Source organism: Sinohyriopsis cumingii, chromosome 2 (genome assembly GCF_028554795.1).
Source record: "Sinohyriopsis cumingii isolate HCF-2022 chromosome 2, ASM2855479v2, whole genome shotgun sequence".
NCBI classification, from domain to species: domain Eukaryota; kingdom Metazoa; phylum Mollusca; class Bivalvia; order Unionida; family Unionidae; genus Sinohyriopsis; species Sinohyriopsis cumingii.
Genome location: NC_142962.1, coordinates 56,927,923 through 56,946,140, shown reverse-complemented (window position 1 = coordinate 56,946,140; position 18,218 = coordinate 56,927,923). Strand labels below are relative to the sequence as shown.

General features: G+C 34.1%; 1 protein-coding gene across 2 annotated transcripts in view; it reads left to right on the top strand.

Moving 5' to 3' along the window:
• The window catches only part of LOC149804924 (3'(2'),5'-bisphosphate nucleotidase 1-like), a 53,645-nt gene that overhangs the window by 18,271 nt on the left and 17,156 nt on the right, over positions 1-18,218 (top strand). For both annotated transcript variants that reach the window (XM_089945940.1, XM_089945939.1), the window contains 4 exons: positions 2,152-2,200; positions 4,489-4,632; positions 6,859-7,001; positions 15,938-16,475. In XM_089945940.1, coding sequence (XP_089802066.1) covers positions 2,152-2,200; positions 4,489-4,632; positions 6,859-7,001; positions 15,938-16,475 — 874 coding nt within the window. The remainder of the gene's footprint in view (positions 1-2,151; positions 2,201-4,488; positions 4,633-6,858; positions 7,002-15,937; positions 16,476-18,218) is intronic.

Below are 18,218 nucleotides of genomic sequence, written 5' to 3'. Positions count from 1 at the left end.
GATTGACGATGCATTTAGGCCATTATTAGCAAAACATGGGTTCATTTGAACATGTAGCAAGGAAAATGACCATTCTGCAAGTATAGTTTTAGCAAAACATCAGGTACTTTGTTTTGACTGTTTGGAAGGATGTGTTTCTTTTATGTAAAAATGAAAGCTAGAGCTATTAACAATGAGTGCATTGCATTGGAACAGACTCAGTATAGTTTTGGATTGCAAAAAATTAAATAGTGGAACAAGTGGTAAGGATTCATAACTATTTGAGAAGATTATTTGGAATGCTGGAAATTGGTCTCATCAGTATATAGGTTCCTGCCAGACATTGCTTAAATCCATCAATCCTGCAGAAACCAAGGTAAGAAAGATGTGCTTTCAAGGGACAAACTCCTGTAAATTTTATGAAATGCTTGAAATCAAATTCACTCATGGTCTCGTCATTATAAAGCCACATACCAGAGTTGATTGAAATCACAAACAAACCTTGGTAAAGTCATGCATTGAAAACCAAATATCAGAAGGACAGGCAGTAAGGGTTCATAACTCTGATAGATGATGTCAATGAATAAAATAAAAGCCACCTACCAATTTTTTTTTTAGTGAAATAAAAAAAGCCATCATAAAGTTATACAGTGGAAGCCGAAGTCAAGATGGTGGGCAATCATGGGGCATAATGTCATGGAATACTGAAAATGACGTTTTTTCAAGGTCACATAAAATTGAAGCTGAATAGCAAATTTGTTTGAAATCCAACAAAATTTGGTAAAGTTGTGATGTGGAAATTAAAGTCATTAGGATGGGCAATGGAGGGGGGGATATTTCTCCTGTACATAAATGATATTGTGGAATGCTGGAAATTGAACTCATTCATGATCTTATCAGTATGAAGCTGCATTTAAAATTTGGAAAAAATATCCGACAATTCCCAGTAAAGTAATCATGCTGAAACCAAATTGCTGATAGACAGATTGATGGACATAGTTATGAAGAATGGACAGCTATGTTCCATTGACTTCACTGAACATGGCCCTAATAAAACAAATATAATAAGTGTGTATCCAGGTGATATGCAAAACCCCAGTTTAAATTCCTTTTGGGAAATTTGGGAATGTCAAAACATATTGTAAATGTTTCCTAAACCAGACACTGGGGGACCAAATTTATTGTATGTCCAGGTCTGACATATTTCAAAATCAAATGGTGGCCCAGTTGGCTACCAAGAAATGGGCTTACTAGCCCAGTCTAAATTCAGTAGCCTAAGGAAGGCAAAGGTATACTGGAATACAACAAATTTGAGGATAAAGACTTTTATAAAGCTCTATAGTCAAATGTTCTGAAAAGATATAGCATAGTCGAACCTGCCCTAATGATCGCCTTAATTTAGCAGTCACCTGATCTCACTGGCCATTTTTATTTCTCCTTGTGAAATTTCCTCAACAAAAGTCATGTATTAAATCGTCACTTTCTATTCATATTTAATGGCCAAGTGTTTCCTGAATACTGTTTTATTGCTTCTTAAAGCAATCAGTTGAGTACATAGACTGTTGGAAATAAAGTGCTTGTTTTCCAAGAAAGGCATTATTAGAAAAGGACCTGTCATGTAAATTGATATGTAAACATGCACTGTCTTTCTTATAGTCAATATGTTTTGATCATTGCAACTTTAAATTGGCTAATCTATTCATTGTTATTTTAAGCTTCAGTATTCCTTTGAAATTGTGTTGTTAAAATGTATTTATCATGAAAAACATTAGCAGAGAAATAATTTTACCCTGAGTTTTCTTTAGTTTTCAAATTTGACCTATTCAAACAAAAATTTCATTTTGACAGTGGAATAGATTCATGTTGACTGTCATTTTCCTCACTGTGAGACAGAATTATTTTGATGTGAAATAATTGAAGAAACTGTATGTGGACATACCACAGAGAAAAGTTTGGACTGAATGTTATTTATATGAGAAACTTTAATCATGATATTAGAATTTTACTTGCATTACTGTTAATCTGTTATTTTGTTATACATTTGACAGAATTGTAATGTCTTTATTTTTTATATTTTATCATGTTGCTTTTGTATGGAAGCCTTTGTTGTTTGAAATGTTTTTGCAAATATGATATAATTTTCTTGCAAACTGTATGCTTGTCTTCTTTCAGATTGTCATATGGGTTGACCCACTTGATGGAACAGCAGAGTTCACACAAGGTAAAGAAAATATGTTTACTGTAGGAATATATATTTTTTTTACAATGGGGGAAAGGGGGAGGAGGGTTTGGAAAAAACATTATTTATATATCCATCAGTAGATGAGATGGTTTCCAAACCTATCTTTAGTTTCAAATTTTTTTTATTGCACTTTAGCTTCATTTGATTTATTGATGGGTGGAAAGAGAAGTTTATTGATTTTGAGCTTTGCATCCTTGTATACATATAGTGCAAAACATTGAGACATGATTAGAGCTGCCAATGCAATATCTCATGGCACTATCTTAAGCAGTTTATCAGATGAAGCCTCCATTTATACCACAGAAACTACATTCATCCTCAAATATTTGTACTACATTGAAACCTCAAAAATCTAATTTTATCTTCTTTTTTTGTATCCATTTCCACACTGAAAGCCTTGCAAAACCATAAATCAGAGAACTCGTGATTAATATCTCAGATATTATAGAAACAAGATTTGCTTATACAGTCTTGATAAATATATTTTGTACTTTTGGTTGTCTATTCACAATGGTATTGAAGGTAACAAAACGGCATAGAAAGCAGCCAGAGCTGCACTGCAGTCACCCTATTTCCAGATGGAGGAATCCATATACATGTACAGACTTCAAATACTATGTGAATCAAAATGTTCTTCATACTTGGCACAGTATGTTCAATGAAAACTCACACAAACAGTTTCAGAACATCAAATCCATTATTTGAGAGTGGCATCCTATGTATGGAACAAATCACAGAGATGAGGTGGTATTGTTGCGATCATGTATTGGACGCACATACCTGACTTGTTTATATTCTTGAAGTTTTAACCTCAGCCATTTGGCATACCATTCCAGTGCCCATTGACAGTATAGTACAGCTGTCAAGTGTGTTAATTTCCAACCTGTGAGGCAGAACTATTGTGACATGAACTCTTTGCAGAAACTTGATGATGTATCACTGAGAAAATCATGAACTTATTGAGGGAATGTGATTTATATAAGTAATTTTGAACATAAGTTTGAATGATTTTACACGTTTACCTTTATCTTTCATTTCAATCTGATTAAAATCAGATCTCCACTGTCCTATGTGAAGATCTGACAGGGACTGCTTTGGGGTTATGTTCTGGTGTAATAAAAGTATAATTAATGTAGTAAGTACATTGCTGTATCTCATGAGTATGTGACAAGCTGATCACACTCTGCACCTTGTGTCTCATTAGAGGTGATAACATTATATACACACTCTAGATGATACAGTATTCCTGATGAATGTTCTGTGCTATAAAAGTAATGTCACATTAGAGGTGATAACATTATATACACTCTAGATGATACAGTATTCCTGATGAATGTTCTGTGCTATACCAATAACGTCTCATTAGAGGTGATAACATTATATACACACTCTAGATGATACAGGTATTCCTGATGAATGTTCTGTGCTTTACCAGTAATGTCTCATTAGAGGTGATAACATTATATACACTCTCTGGATGATACAGTATTCCTGATGAATGTTCTGTACTATACCAGTAATGACTCAATAGAGGTGATAACATTATATACACACTCTAGATGATACAGTATTCCTGATGAATGTTCTGTGCTATACCAAAAACGTCTCATTAGAGGTGATAACATTATATACACTCTCTGGATGATACAGTATTCCTGATGAATGTTCTGTACTATACCAGTAATGACTCAATAGAGGTGATAACATTATATACACACTCTAGATGATACAGTATTCCTGATGAATGTTCTGTGCTATACCAATAACGTCTCATTAGAGGTGATAACATTATATACACTCTCTGGATGATACAGTATTCCTGATGAATGTTCTGTACTATACCAGTAATGACTCAATAGAGGTGATAACATTATATACACACTCTAGATGATACAGTATTCCTGATGAAATGTTCTGTGCTATATCAATAATGTCTCATTAGAGGTGATAACATTATATACACACTCTAGGTGATACAGTATTCCTGATGAATGTTCTGTGCTCTACCAATAATGTCTCATTAGAGGTGATACCATTATATACACACTCTAGATGATACAGTATTCCTGATGAATGTTCTGTGCTATACCACTAATATGTAATTATCTTGATAACTATGAATAAATCTCTATTGGCTCATATGATTGGATTGTCATTACTGAGAATGGTAACATGTTAATGAACTAAATATTAATGATTGATTAAGTAATGGCATTTAATATTTTCAGTTTCTTGTGATTTACCAGCATTTCCCATTCCTATTTCAGGACTGTTGGATCATGTGACAGTACTTATTGGGATCTCTGTGAAGGGTTATGCAGCTGCTGGTGTCATTTACCAGCCCTACTACAACTACCAAGCTGGACCTGAGGCCACAAGGGGCAGGTGTATCTGGGGCATTATAGGCCTTGGTATGGTTTTATATTTTATCATGAAGTTTTATCAGATCTTGATTTTACCAGGAGAAGATAGGTTAAAACTTAAGTTCAAGTCTAGAAATATGTAATCTGATTTGATGGTATTTTGTGTTTAACCAATTAAATCTCCAAAGTAAATCCTCAGACTGCAAAACATGTTAGTGAAATGAGCAAGCATCATGCCAATCATTTCATTTTTTATTTAGATTGTTTATAGGAGAACTTTTCATTAGTTCTTATCTTGCCAACATAATCACTTTCTAAAAAATTCATACACTATACTGCAAATGAAAGAACATCTGCCTTGAGTGTTTTGGTAAGATTAGTGATTAAATATGATTACTATTTGAGAATAACTGTTATCCTAAATCTATTTAATTCATGTCATTATTTATCATAATACAACAACATAATAGCTTTCAACATTTTATCAGTTACAGTGTTGTTCCTAATCCTGCTACATGTATCTGCTTAGAAGTCTGCTTTTGCAGGAAATCATTTAATATTCCTTAAATACATTTGTATCTTTGGTCCTGTAAGAAACAGTCTGACCAAGTGTAACTCTATTTTGTATATCTTCACACCTGTGATTAACTGTTCTATCCAGGTGTAAATATATTTTGTACATGTTCATTCCTGTGGTGAAAAATTCTTCTTGCAAGTGTAACTTTATTTTGTACATGTTCAGTCCTGTGAGTAAATGTTCTGCCCATATATAATTATTCTGTCAGTTCAGTCTAGTAATGAAACATTCTATACAAGTGTAACTGTATTTTGTATGTGTTCAGATATTCTATCCAAGTGTACCTGTATTTTATATGTTTAAACATTCTATCCAAGTGTAATTCTATCTTGTATACCACATTCTTTCCATGTGTAACTGTATTTTGTATATCACATTCTTTCCATGTGTAACTCTGTCTTGTATATCACATACCTTCCATGTGTAACTCTATCTTGTATATCACATTCTTTCTATGTGTAACTTTTTTTGTATATCACATTCTGTCCATGTGTAAATGTATTTTGTATATCACATTCTATCCATGTGTAAATGTATTTTGTATATCACATTCTTTCCATGTGCAACTGTATCTTGTATATCACATTCTTTCCATGTGTAACTCTATCTTGTATATCACATTCTTTCCATGTGTAACTCTATCTTGTATATCACATTATTTCTATGTGTAACTTTTTTTGTATATCACATTCTTTCCATGTGTAACTGTGTTTTGTTTATCACATTCTTTCCATGTGTAACTGTATTTTGTATGTTACATTCTTTCCATGTGTAACTGTATTTTGTATATTTTGGACACTTTCATACTCATTTATCTTTCAAAACAGTTACTGTCTGTTTTCATAAATCACATGCACAAGAGATTAGTTTAAGAATATCATAAAATTACATTCTCAGGATGAGAAGGTTCTAATACAGTTTCATATGGTACAATACAATTCAGGCAGACATGATTTCTCCTTCAGATATGTTATCCAATCACGTTATATTTGGAAATATTAGCCAGCTACCTTATTAATCCAGCCCTAGTAAAAGATGAAAATTGTCTTTTCCTGTCTGTGTCATAAAGACAAAGGGCAATAGGTCTTGACCGTTACCTCCCACTGCCACCACCAGGTTTCACTAGTTTTTAGCTTCGCTCCTGTACTGATAACATAGTACATTTTACCTCAGACAATTAAAACCATTTTATTGTTCAAATTGGACCGTCAACCTTCAGCAGAAATGTATACTACATGCAGTAAATGCAACTTCAGAGCATGGAAGTCTACCGTGACTTTTGTTTTGTATATACTAAGTGTATGTTATCTCTGACATGCAGGGTATGTAATATGTGGTCAGAGGAAGTCTGGGCTGCAGATGGCACAAATCTAGACTTGCCATCACATGATGTACCAGCAGATCTGGGTCTGTGCAGTTATTTATTAGTAATGAGTAGAGCAAACAATATAGATCCAGATCTTTTGGTGCCTTATGGGATGGCAGATCAGGGTATATGTTGTTTGAAGTTGGACTGGACTTATAAGTGAGTATATATGGTGTTTGTGGACTGATGCTTACCTTTTTTATGGATGCCTTTTGGGGAGGCATTTTCAGAAGCCAATATTTCTGGGGCTGAATTGCATATTTACCTCAAATTTATTTAAAAGCATTTTTGTTTTGTTCCATATATTATACTATTTTCTTTTATCTTCTAGGTGCATTTGGTTTTAAAAGGGGGCAACCACCAAATGGACGCATCATTACTACCACCAGATCTCACTCAGACAGAATTATCACTGAATCTGTCAATGCCTGTGAACCAACAGAAGTTTTACGTGTTGGTGGTGCAGGTCATAAGGTTAGTGAATACAGCTAGGTTGATGCATGTGTTACATTAGTTCATATTTTTATTGTAGTCATTTAATTCCTTAAACTGCTAGGAATAATTTATTATCCTACAAAAAAGCAGGAATTTTGTTACTTTTGATATATTGAAAGTTGGCTTTCTGATCAGTCACATTGCTGGATCTGTGTGCACATTAGACTATTTCACCTGGTCCTGTATTTTTTGAAACTTTCAGAACATGGATGTCAAACTGAAAACCTCAGAGAATGGTATTATACCTAAGTAAATCTGGGACACACTATACAGGGATTAGTTAGTCTGATATGATACTTGAAGTAAATCTGGGACATGCTATACAGGGATTACTTGAAGTTAAGCTGGGACACTGTACAGGGATTAGTCAGTCAGATATGATATCTGCATATATGCAAACCATTACGCTTTTGGCATAATCATTACACTTGTTTTCACTAAATTACGCCTTATGCGTAAATGTATTCAGATTACATGTTTTTGGTATATCCCCCTCCCAAAAAATTAATCATTTGTTTTCTCACTTTTATTAACATCCCATTAATCTTTCAGACCATATTCTAGAAAAGACAGCTTCTACATAACTGTGATGTAAGAGTATGCTTGTCTGTAGACTTGCATGTACTTTCTTAACAGTATTATGTTATATTTATACCAGCTGCCCAGTTGCTAGAAACATGCTGGTTTCTACTTAAACTTTTGACGTCGGTTTCTATTTAAAGCAGCTATTTGGTTTAGTTAGGAGAGAAGAGACTGGTTTTCTAATTTTTAATCTTTGATTGCAGATTCTTTGTTCTAATTCATATCTGGTACAGAACCAGTCTGTATAGGTAATTGGCACTAAAAGTCAAGTCAGATTTATTCTAGTCAATGCTAGTGTTAGAGCAAAAATGTTTTTCAAATAATTTCACAGATGGATTAGAAAAAGACGAAAAACTGATTCAGAGATGAAAAATGAATTGCACAATACAGTGTTCAATTTTTGGGCTGCTTCGTGTCCATTGCAAGATGTGTGTAAAGGATTTTAATACTAGTCATCATGGTAAAACAAAGAAACCTTGAATTAGCTCGCTTTACTAACTCCAATACTAAGGTAACTTCTTTTTTACAGCAGAAATAAACTGTAGACACAAATTTTATAAACGCAGAGGCATTATTTACCGAGTTCTTAATAGAACACGGACTACACTAGCAGTAGAAGACTATGTTGGTCCTTTGTTCAAACAAATTTTTCCTGATTCCAAAATTCTGATTGCAGAAAATAGGCATGTGTAAGAACAAAATCATCAAATAGTGTTAGGTGTTTAGTAGAAGATAATTTACTTAACATTGCAGAAGCCATGAAAATTATATATGTATAATAAAGGAGTTGCATTCTATATTTTGAAAAATGTCTCCATCAGTGTACATATTAAGTTGTCACTGTCATATGATGCACCTTGCTGCAGGAAAGGCTGCTGATACGTTAGGAGAACTCCTGAAGTATCAAGATAGCATTCTACCTGATGATTTCTTCATGCGGACGGAATTGATGTGCAATGGCACCTTATTTTCCATCTAAAAGACCCAATAACTGGACCATAAATGTGGTCATTTATAACAGTACATCAAATAAACAACTTTAGATTTCATTATTGTGTTCATTTCTGAGTGTAGCAGAACAAGCTGTGCATGTGACCTCGGAATCAAGACATGTTGAGACTTAGACAAAATGCCATTTGCAAATTTGGATAAGTATTTTGGGGTTAAACGGCAAACTGATGAAGATTGTAATGAGATTCAGAAGAGTACTAAAGTTGCTAGAACTGATAGTTTGGATGGGACAGTAGCCAAGTGTAAGAAAGTGTGTGATGCCTAGCTTTGCACTTTGAATAAGACCTTCCTTGGATTAACAAAATTCAGACTCACTCTGATGGACAAACAAGAGTTATGTCGGTGTTATAAAGAATGTAGAAATTAAACTCAGTGGCAACCAGTAGTTCTTCTAATTTGCATAGGTTTTTTTGGGGGGACTGCAACTTTTGCTGGTGGGACTCCTATTTTTACCAAAATGGGAGTCCTGAACTCGTAGTTTTAAAATCTTTGCAAGACCTCTGTGGAAGATATACATTTCCTCTTCTTTGTTATGTTATGAAAGGAATATTGGTTCTTTACCATTCTAATGCTGACTTTGAGAGATTGTTCAGTATTGTTAACAAAATAAAAGTGAATTCAGATCCAGGCTCAGTAACCCAGTACTCTGTGCTCTACTGGTGTGCAAAACATTCATAATCTCAGCTGGTACAAAGTGTTTTGAAATGCAGTATGAGAGTCTGTTGCTTTTTAAAGCTCAAAGTGCTATATATACGAAAACTTGATGCAGTAATTGATGTTAAAAGACCAGAGGGGAAAATAAATGATTTTATACATATGCTCATTGAATTTTATTATGTTATATGTGGATTACTCTTTTTCTGCTCGGATTACTCTTTTTGTCCACTTGGATTACACTTTTTCCTTGCCAGGGGTTGGCATGTATGTATCTGAACTAAAGCTGGGACGTTATGCAGGGATTAGTCAGTCTGATATAATACTTGAAGTAAATCTGGGACATGCAGTTCAGGGATTAGGCACTTTGATATGATACTTGAAGTAAAGCAGGGATACTGTACAGGAATTAGTCTGATATAATACTTGAAGTAAAGCTGGGACATTCTATACAGGGATTAGTCAGTCTGATATGATACTTGAATTGAATCTGGGACACTGTACAGGGATTAGTCAGTCTTTTATTATACTTGAAGTAAAGCTGGGCCACTGTGCAGGGATTAGCCAGTCTGATATGATACTTGAAGTAAAGCTGGGACACTGCAGGAATTAGTCAGTCTGATTTGATACTTGAAGTAAAACTGGGACACTGTACAGGGATTAGTCAGTTCGATATGATGTGTGAAGTAAATTTGGGACATACTATGAAGGGATTAGTCAGTTAGATATGATATTTGAAGTAAAACTGGGACGCTATACAGGGATTAGTCAGTCTGATATAATACTTGCAGTAAATCTGGGTCATACTATACAGTTTTTTTAAAGTCAGATATGATGCACAACTCCCTCGATAACTCGTGCCTCATAACTCCCTTGTTAACTCTCACCCACTTATTACATGGGTCAGGCATGGATCCCATTTATTTTGCTAGAAAATACAAAATAATTTACCCCTGTTTGTTGAATCATGATTAAAATTGGTAATTAAAACTGTGATATATTGCTTGTGATATTGTCAAAAAAAGTAGATAGGACTTGGAAATTTTAATCAGGATTATAAAATTATGAACCTTTCATAAGTCGTATATTTTGTTAAATTTTCTTTCTGAACAACATTCTTAGTACACTGAATAACAATAATACATGAAATTTTGCTCAATGAAAATGTCATGCCTAAAAATGGCAGCCCTTTAATGAATAAATACTAATTATATAAAAACTATTTATTATGTGAAAGCCCTTGTTTTAGTTCAGTTTAAGTGTAATCATCATAAATGCAATGTGCCCTCATGTATTCAGAAATGGAATATGTCAATATACCATACCAGCTATATCCACAAACATTTCTCTGAGAAACTAATTAATTTCTTACTGTGTTTTGATATCAAACTTGCAGACATATTTGTTGGATTGTTGAACTGGCCTTCTTTGTATTATGTTAATTGCATCTTTTGTATCAAATAAAGGGGGTGGAGTACAAGAAATGTTAAATGGCCTGTAAATCCTACCTGTTTAAGAGCCAAGCGTGTGTCAGATCAAGATGAGTCAAACACAGTTATAAATTGTATTGTGTACATACTATAATTAAACTACCTAAAATTAATCTTCTCATTCATATGTGATCAAATATAGGATGGCAAATGAACTCATGGTGAAATAAATAGCTTTTATTTCACAGATATGGTTCATTGTAAATAAGTGAGTTTCAGAGTTTGTAGTTAACTTAAAATTCATGAATTGGTAGCCAGAGATTTCCACTAGAATGAGAAGTTTAACTATTGCTTGCACTGATATCATGGGTCGGTATCAGTATTTTACAAATAAAACAACAAAAAAATGTTGAGTTTCAGTATTAACAATTGTTTACACAAAATAAATGACCCTATTTTTCAATAAAGGAATCATGTTTGGCTGTGAATTGAATAAACAATTAGTCTGGTTCCCTGCTTCCTATGCTTCCTGCATTGTAGTGCAATGCACGGAGTATACAAAGCAGGGAACCAGACTAATCAACAACAAAATGCAGTGACATAACACACAATGTTTTTGCATACATGTGAAGGTTGTTGAAACAAGTTGGAATAATTTTAACAATCTTTCAGGTGTAGGGCATTATGAAAATGGTGGTAATTTATACAGAAAAATGAACAATTTCATTAGAAATAAGCTCTTTACTGACGATTATTCCCAAAACGAGTATTCATCCATTAAACAGCAAAGTTGTCACCCCATAATTTTCATGTCCAGCAGGAATGGCATCATTTATTTTTTGAGAGGTTCCTGATAACTCACAACCTCACTTATAGTGCAGTCTGTAGTTTTGGACCCTGTTGTGCACAGATTATTGAGGGAGAGGTGTACTTGAGGTAAAATTTGGAAGATAATATACAGGGATTAGTCACTGCTGTAAAGCTATATCAAATAACTGCCTAGTTTTGACAGTGAAATGACCTTATTTTTTCACCAGATTTTACATGAACCTAGAGGTCATGGACAGTCAAAATAAGTATGTCATGGACTCTCAAACTGACCAGGCTATGGACAGTCAAATTGTGCACATCATGGTCAGTCAAACTGAGTATGTTATGGACAGTCAGATTAAGTTTGTGATGAACAGTCAAACTGAGTATGTCATGGATAGTCAGACTGAGTATGTCATGGGAAGTCAAACTTATTATATAATGTCATGGACAGGCAAACTAAGTATGCTATGGACAGTCAGACTGGTTATGTCATGGACAGTCAACCTTATTATATAATGTCGTGGACAGGCAAACTGAGTATGTCATGGACAGTCAGACTGAGTATGTCATGGAAAGGCAAACTGAGTATGTCATGGACAGTCAGACTGAGTATGTCATGGACAGTCAACCTTATTATATAATATCGTGGACAGGCAAACTGAGTATGTCATGGACAATCAGACTGGTTATGTCATGGAAAGGCAAACTGAGTATGTCATGGACAGTAAGACTGAGTATGTCATGGAAAGGCAAACTGAGTATGTCATGGACAGTCAGACTGAGTATGTCATGGACAGTCAACCTTATTATATAATATCGTGGACAGGCAAACTGAGTATGTCATGGACAATCAGACTGGTTATGTCATGGAAAGGCAAACTGAGTATGTCATGGACAGTAAGACTGAGTATGTCATCGAAAGGCAAACTGAGTATGTCATGGACAGTCAGACTAATTATGTCGTGGACAGGCAAACTGAGTATGTCATGGGCAGTCAGACTGAGTATGTCATGGACAGGCAAACTGAGTATATCATGGGCAGTCAGACTGAGTATGTCATGGACAGGCAAACTATGTCTGTTATGAACAGGCAAACTATGTATGTTATGATCAGGCAAACTGTGTATGTCATGGACAGTCAGACTGATTATGTCATGGAAAGGCAAACTGAGTATGTCATGGACAGTCAGACTGATTATGTCATGGACAGGCAAACTGAGTATGTCATGGGCAGTCAGACTGAGTATGTCATGGACAGGCAAACTGAGTATGTCATGGGCAGTCAGACTGAGTATGTCATGGACAGGCAAACTGAGTATGTCATGGGCAGTCAGACTGAGTATGTCATGGACAGGCAAACTATGTATGTTATGAACAGGCAAACTGTGTATGTCATGGACAGTCAGACTGATTATGTCATGGAAAGGCAAACTGAGTATGTCATGGACAGTCAGACTGATTATGTCATGGACAGTCAGACTGATTATGTCATGGACAGTCAGACTGAGTATCATATGAATTGGATGAGAACAAAGACAGCATTTAAATTTTGTTTCAGTATGTCAATTCCTTCTCATTACAGGCTTTGTAAACATACAGTTTTCTGGAAAATAATATCCTTACAGATTTTTGTTTTGCACTTTTCTTGGCATGGTGGTCTTATTTGAGCAGGTTAATAAGCATCGGAGCATTATATTTGAAAGAAAAACTTACTTCCCTGTATGAAATCTTTATTTCCATAGTTTGGTGAACTAATGCCTTTATAATAGAAAACTGGTAAAAAAAACAACAGATGGGATTGGGAAGACAATGCCTATTTTACAATAGTTTTAAGTGACTACAGTGCTCATACCATAGTCCCAGAGTAAATTTGTCATGTAAATTTAGTATGCTGTAGAAACAAAATTGACAAAATCCTTTGAATTTTATGTTCAATTTGAATTCCAGCTCATTTTGTGTATACTGTTGTTTGTTTGGGTTTTTTTAATTAAAGAAAAATGTATGTAACTTGCAGTTTTTAAAACTTCACTATCTTTTATGCATTTTTCTATGTTTTTTAATGATAAACACAAGATTTCTCATAATTTACATGGTAACTGTGTTTTCAAAAGAAACTGTTTCTCCAGTGGAAAATATTATACTAATGATAAGGGTTATTTACGTCAGCTCTGGCAGTTCTCTTTCTATTCCTAAATTAGGTTAAATTGAGAATGTTTATGTAAAATTGGTAATTTATATGCCTAACTATTTGTGATTCTCTCATTACTCATCCAGTCTGATAATTAAAAATAAATATTGAAGCACCTTTATTCATACTACAGCCACAAAACATAGACATGACTTTTGTGTATACAATAACCACAAAGCATAGACGTGACCTTTATGTAAACTAAAGCCAGAGAATAGACATGACCTTTATGTATGCTAAATCCATAAGGAATAGACATGACCTTTATGTATACTAAATCCACAAAGAATAGACATGACCTTTATGTACACTAAATCCACAAAGAATAGACATGACTTTTATGTATACTAAATCAACAAAGAATAGACATGACCTTTATGTATACTAAATCCACAAAGAATAGACATGACTTTTATGTATACTAGATCCATAAAGAATAGACATGACCTTTATGTATACTAAATCCACGATGATTGACCTGACTTTATGTATACTAAACCCATAAAGAATAGACATGACCTTTATGTATACTAAATCCATGATGATTGACCTCACTTTATGAATGCTAAATTCACAAAGAATAGACATGACTTTTATGTATACTAAACCCATAAAGAATAGACATGACCTTTATGTATACTTAATCCACAAAGAATAGACATGACCTTTATGTCCACTAAATCCAAAAAGAATAGACATGACCTTTATGTGTACTAAACCCATAAAGAATAGACATGACCTTTATGTATACTAAAACCACAAAGAATAGACATGACTTTTATGTATACTAAATCCATAAAGAATAGACATGACCTTTATGTATACTAAATTCACGATGATTGACCTGACTTTATGTGTACTAAACCCATAAAGAATAGACATGTCCTTTATGTATACTAAAGCCACAAAGAATAGATATGACCTTGATGTATAATAAACCCATAAAGAATAGACATGACCTTTATGTATACTAAACCCATAAAGAATAGACATGACCTTTATGTATACTCAACCCATAAAGAATAGACATGACCTTTATGTATACTAAAGCCACAAAGAATGTACATGACCTTATGTGTACCAAAACCATAATGAACAGACATGTTGAAACACTATTCATCCAATTTACATCATTCTGTTATTTTTCAAATACTATGGAAGTTAAAATACTGTAAACTACAGCATTTTATCATCATTAAAGTTTTGTAGATCTTCAGTTTCAGTAGTTTAGCGTTATTAAAGTTTAGCAAATCGCCAATTTCAGCATTTTTGCATTATTAAAGTTTAGCAAATCGCCAATTTCAGCATTTTTGCATTATTAAAGTTTAGCAAATTGCTAATTTCAGCATTTTTGCATTATTAAAGTTTAGCAGATCTCTGATTTCAGCATTTTAGCAAAGTAAAGTTTGGGCAAAAACATATTTGTAAAAGGTCAATTTTTGTAGGTACTTTTACCCTATACAAGCAAAGTGATGTGCAGCTATGTACTTCACGAGTAAAGTGTGGTCACTTTATTTCAAAAAAGAGGATTATCAAGTCAAACAAAACAGTCATTGCATTTGACAATTAGGGATGCAGACAAAAAATTGAGAAACTGTTGTATAAGAGCATTTCTTCAAAAATCACAAATCCCACAGCAGACTGGTATTACATCATTAGTGTGGATGCAAAATGGTGGGTACTTTTATCTGATCCAGGTTTCAAACTTTAGGAACTTTCTGTCCTCGTAGTCATAAGCTTTTTTGTGTCATACACTTTTGCATTACAGAAATTAATCAAACACAGTTTTAGTAAAAAAACATTAATTTTTTAAGCAAGTTTCTTAATACTTTGTGCTATCTTTGGTAATCTACACAAATCAGTTGTATTATATTTTTCCACAACAAGTCAAATAAAAAGTGCTTGTTTTATATATATGCAGTTGAAGACTTAATAAATTTTCACTACAGTATAGGATATAGCAAACATGAAATATACATAAAAGTAGAAACCCATTTTATGGTACGTCTTTAATATCATTGATTTGTTATGCCATTTTATGGTACCACTTTAATATGATTGAACTTTTATGCCATTTATTGGTACCACTTTAATATCATTGAACTTTTATGCCATTTATTGGTACCACTTTGATATCATTGAACTTTTATGCCATTTATTGGTAACACTTTAATATGATTGAATTGCTGCACCATTTTATGGTACCACTTTAATATCAAATTGTTACACCATTTTAGGTGTTGCTGCTGATAGAAAACAAGGTCCATGCATATGTCTTTGCAAGCAATGGTTGTAAAAAATGGGACACGTGTGCACCAGAGGCAGTGCTTCATGCCATTGGGGGAAAGCTGACTGATATCCATGGCAATAAGATACAGTACTATGCACGTGTGCAGCGACGTAATGATGGTGGAGTTTTGGCCACAATAGAGAATCATGAGTGGTACGTGAATAAAATCCCTGATTTTGTCAAAGAGATGTTCAAAGCCTCATCAGAACCTCCACCACCCTTGGAGACAAGTTTATCTCAGAAGTCATTGAACATAGGTGGTACACCTTCGGGAGAAGCTCAGGTTAAACAGAAGAGCAGCAGCCAGCCTGATTCCACCAGTCAGAGCACAGGGGGGGTAAAATCGTCCAATCAGAAGCCTGATTCCACCAATCAGAGTTCGGGTGAGGTAAAATCATCCGATCCAAAGCCTGATTCCACCAATCAGAGTACAGATGGGGCAAAATCATCCAGTCAGAAACCTGATTCCACCAGTCAGAGTTCAGGTGGGGTAAAATCATCAGATCAGAAGCCTAAAGATACTTCTGTAAAATCTGTGGAAGATAATTCTATGCAAAAAGCAAAGAATGGTCAGAATACTAAATTGTAATGATAGTTTTATGACTATATATGCAGATGTCAATATTTGAGCTCATTTTTGAATTCATTTTGTAAGTCATTTCACATGTTTTGGTACTGAATAATTCAGGCATGTGTTTCTTGCATAAAGTACAGTAGAATCTGAATTATATAAACTTATTCAGTTAGATGAATTTTTTAAGCCTCTGCCATATCTGTGTAGGGGTCATGTAGTTGCCTATGACCATCTTTCTGTTCCTGGCAATCATGATTTTCAGTTATGCACTGTGACTTTTGAATGATTTTTATGGATTGAAGCCAAATTTGATATAAATTTACATTAGGTTTACATTAGGAAAACGTAGGTTGAGTTAAATTTTCACCATTTTTCAAAGCAGTTAAACCATGTTATGGGCCACCATTTGACTTAGAACAATGGCTTCACTATCACTGAAATTGTATTTTATCCAATAGGTCAGGATCAGGAGGTCTTGCATTCAAATCCCAGGGTGACTTAGTAATTGTTTATGACGTTGTTTATTACGTAAGAAGGTTTATACATGAGCCAACAGTGTGACTTAATAATTCTTTGTTATGAAGGAAGGGTTATACATGAGAAGACAATGTGACAATATTTTTTGGTTATGAAAGAAGGGTTATTGATGAGCCAGCAATGTGACTTAATAATTCTTTGTTATGAAGGAAAGGTTACACATGAGCCAACAGGGAGACTTAATAATTGTTTATTATGAAGGAAAGGCTATACATGAGCCAACAGGGAGACTTAATAATGTGTATTATGAAGGAAGAGTTATGCATGAGCCAGCAGGGAGACTTAATACTTGTTTATTATGAAGGAAGGGTTATGCATGAGGCAACAGGGAGACTTAATAATTGTTTATTATGAAGAAAGGGTTATACATGAGCCAACAGGGAGACTTAATATTTGTATATCATGAAGGACAGATTATATATGGATAGACTTCTTACTAATCAATAGATTGGGATAGAAAGGTAGTGCTATACTTAATATGGTTATAGTTTATTACAGTAGGGTAAAGTTGAGACACAGCAGTAAACTCTTCTAGTTTCTGCTTTGTCATCACATTTTTGGTTCCAGTTCTTCATGTCCTAAATGCTTTGATGGATTCTCATCACACTTGTGACAGATCATTATGAAGCTAAAACATGTTCAGTCTTTGACATATTGGCTTGCCATTTTGACCTTGATGTCAAGACTACAGTAATAAGAAATGTGTGTTAAGGATCATTAACTTCAGTCACTCTTTCTGTACATCATACTTGTCAATTGTCAGTTTTTAGGACCAATAACAAAAAACATTGACATAAACATGTAAGAGCCTTTAACATGCTTGAAGACATTAAGCAGGCCTTGTGAGGCTATATCATGAAAATATGATTTTGTGAAGGTGATTGTACTGCACTTGAAAATTGTATCATTAGTAACACCTGAACAGCTCTAAATATATAATAGTATCAGACCTTTGGCATTTGATTTCATTGTTCTGATAGAACATTATCTAATTTATTCTCGGACGATGAACAGAAGCATTAAAGTCAACACCTGAATGAACTAGATCCTTCTATCCAACAAAATTGGTACAGAGTCAAAGACTAAAATCATGCCACACATGCTGTAGTTTTAGAGA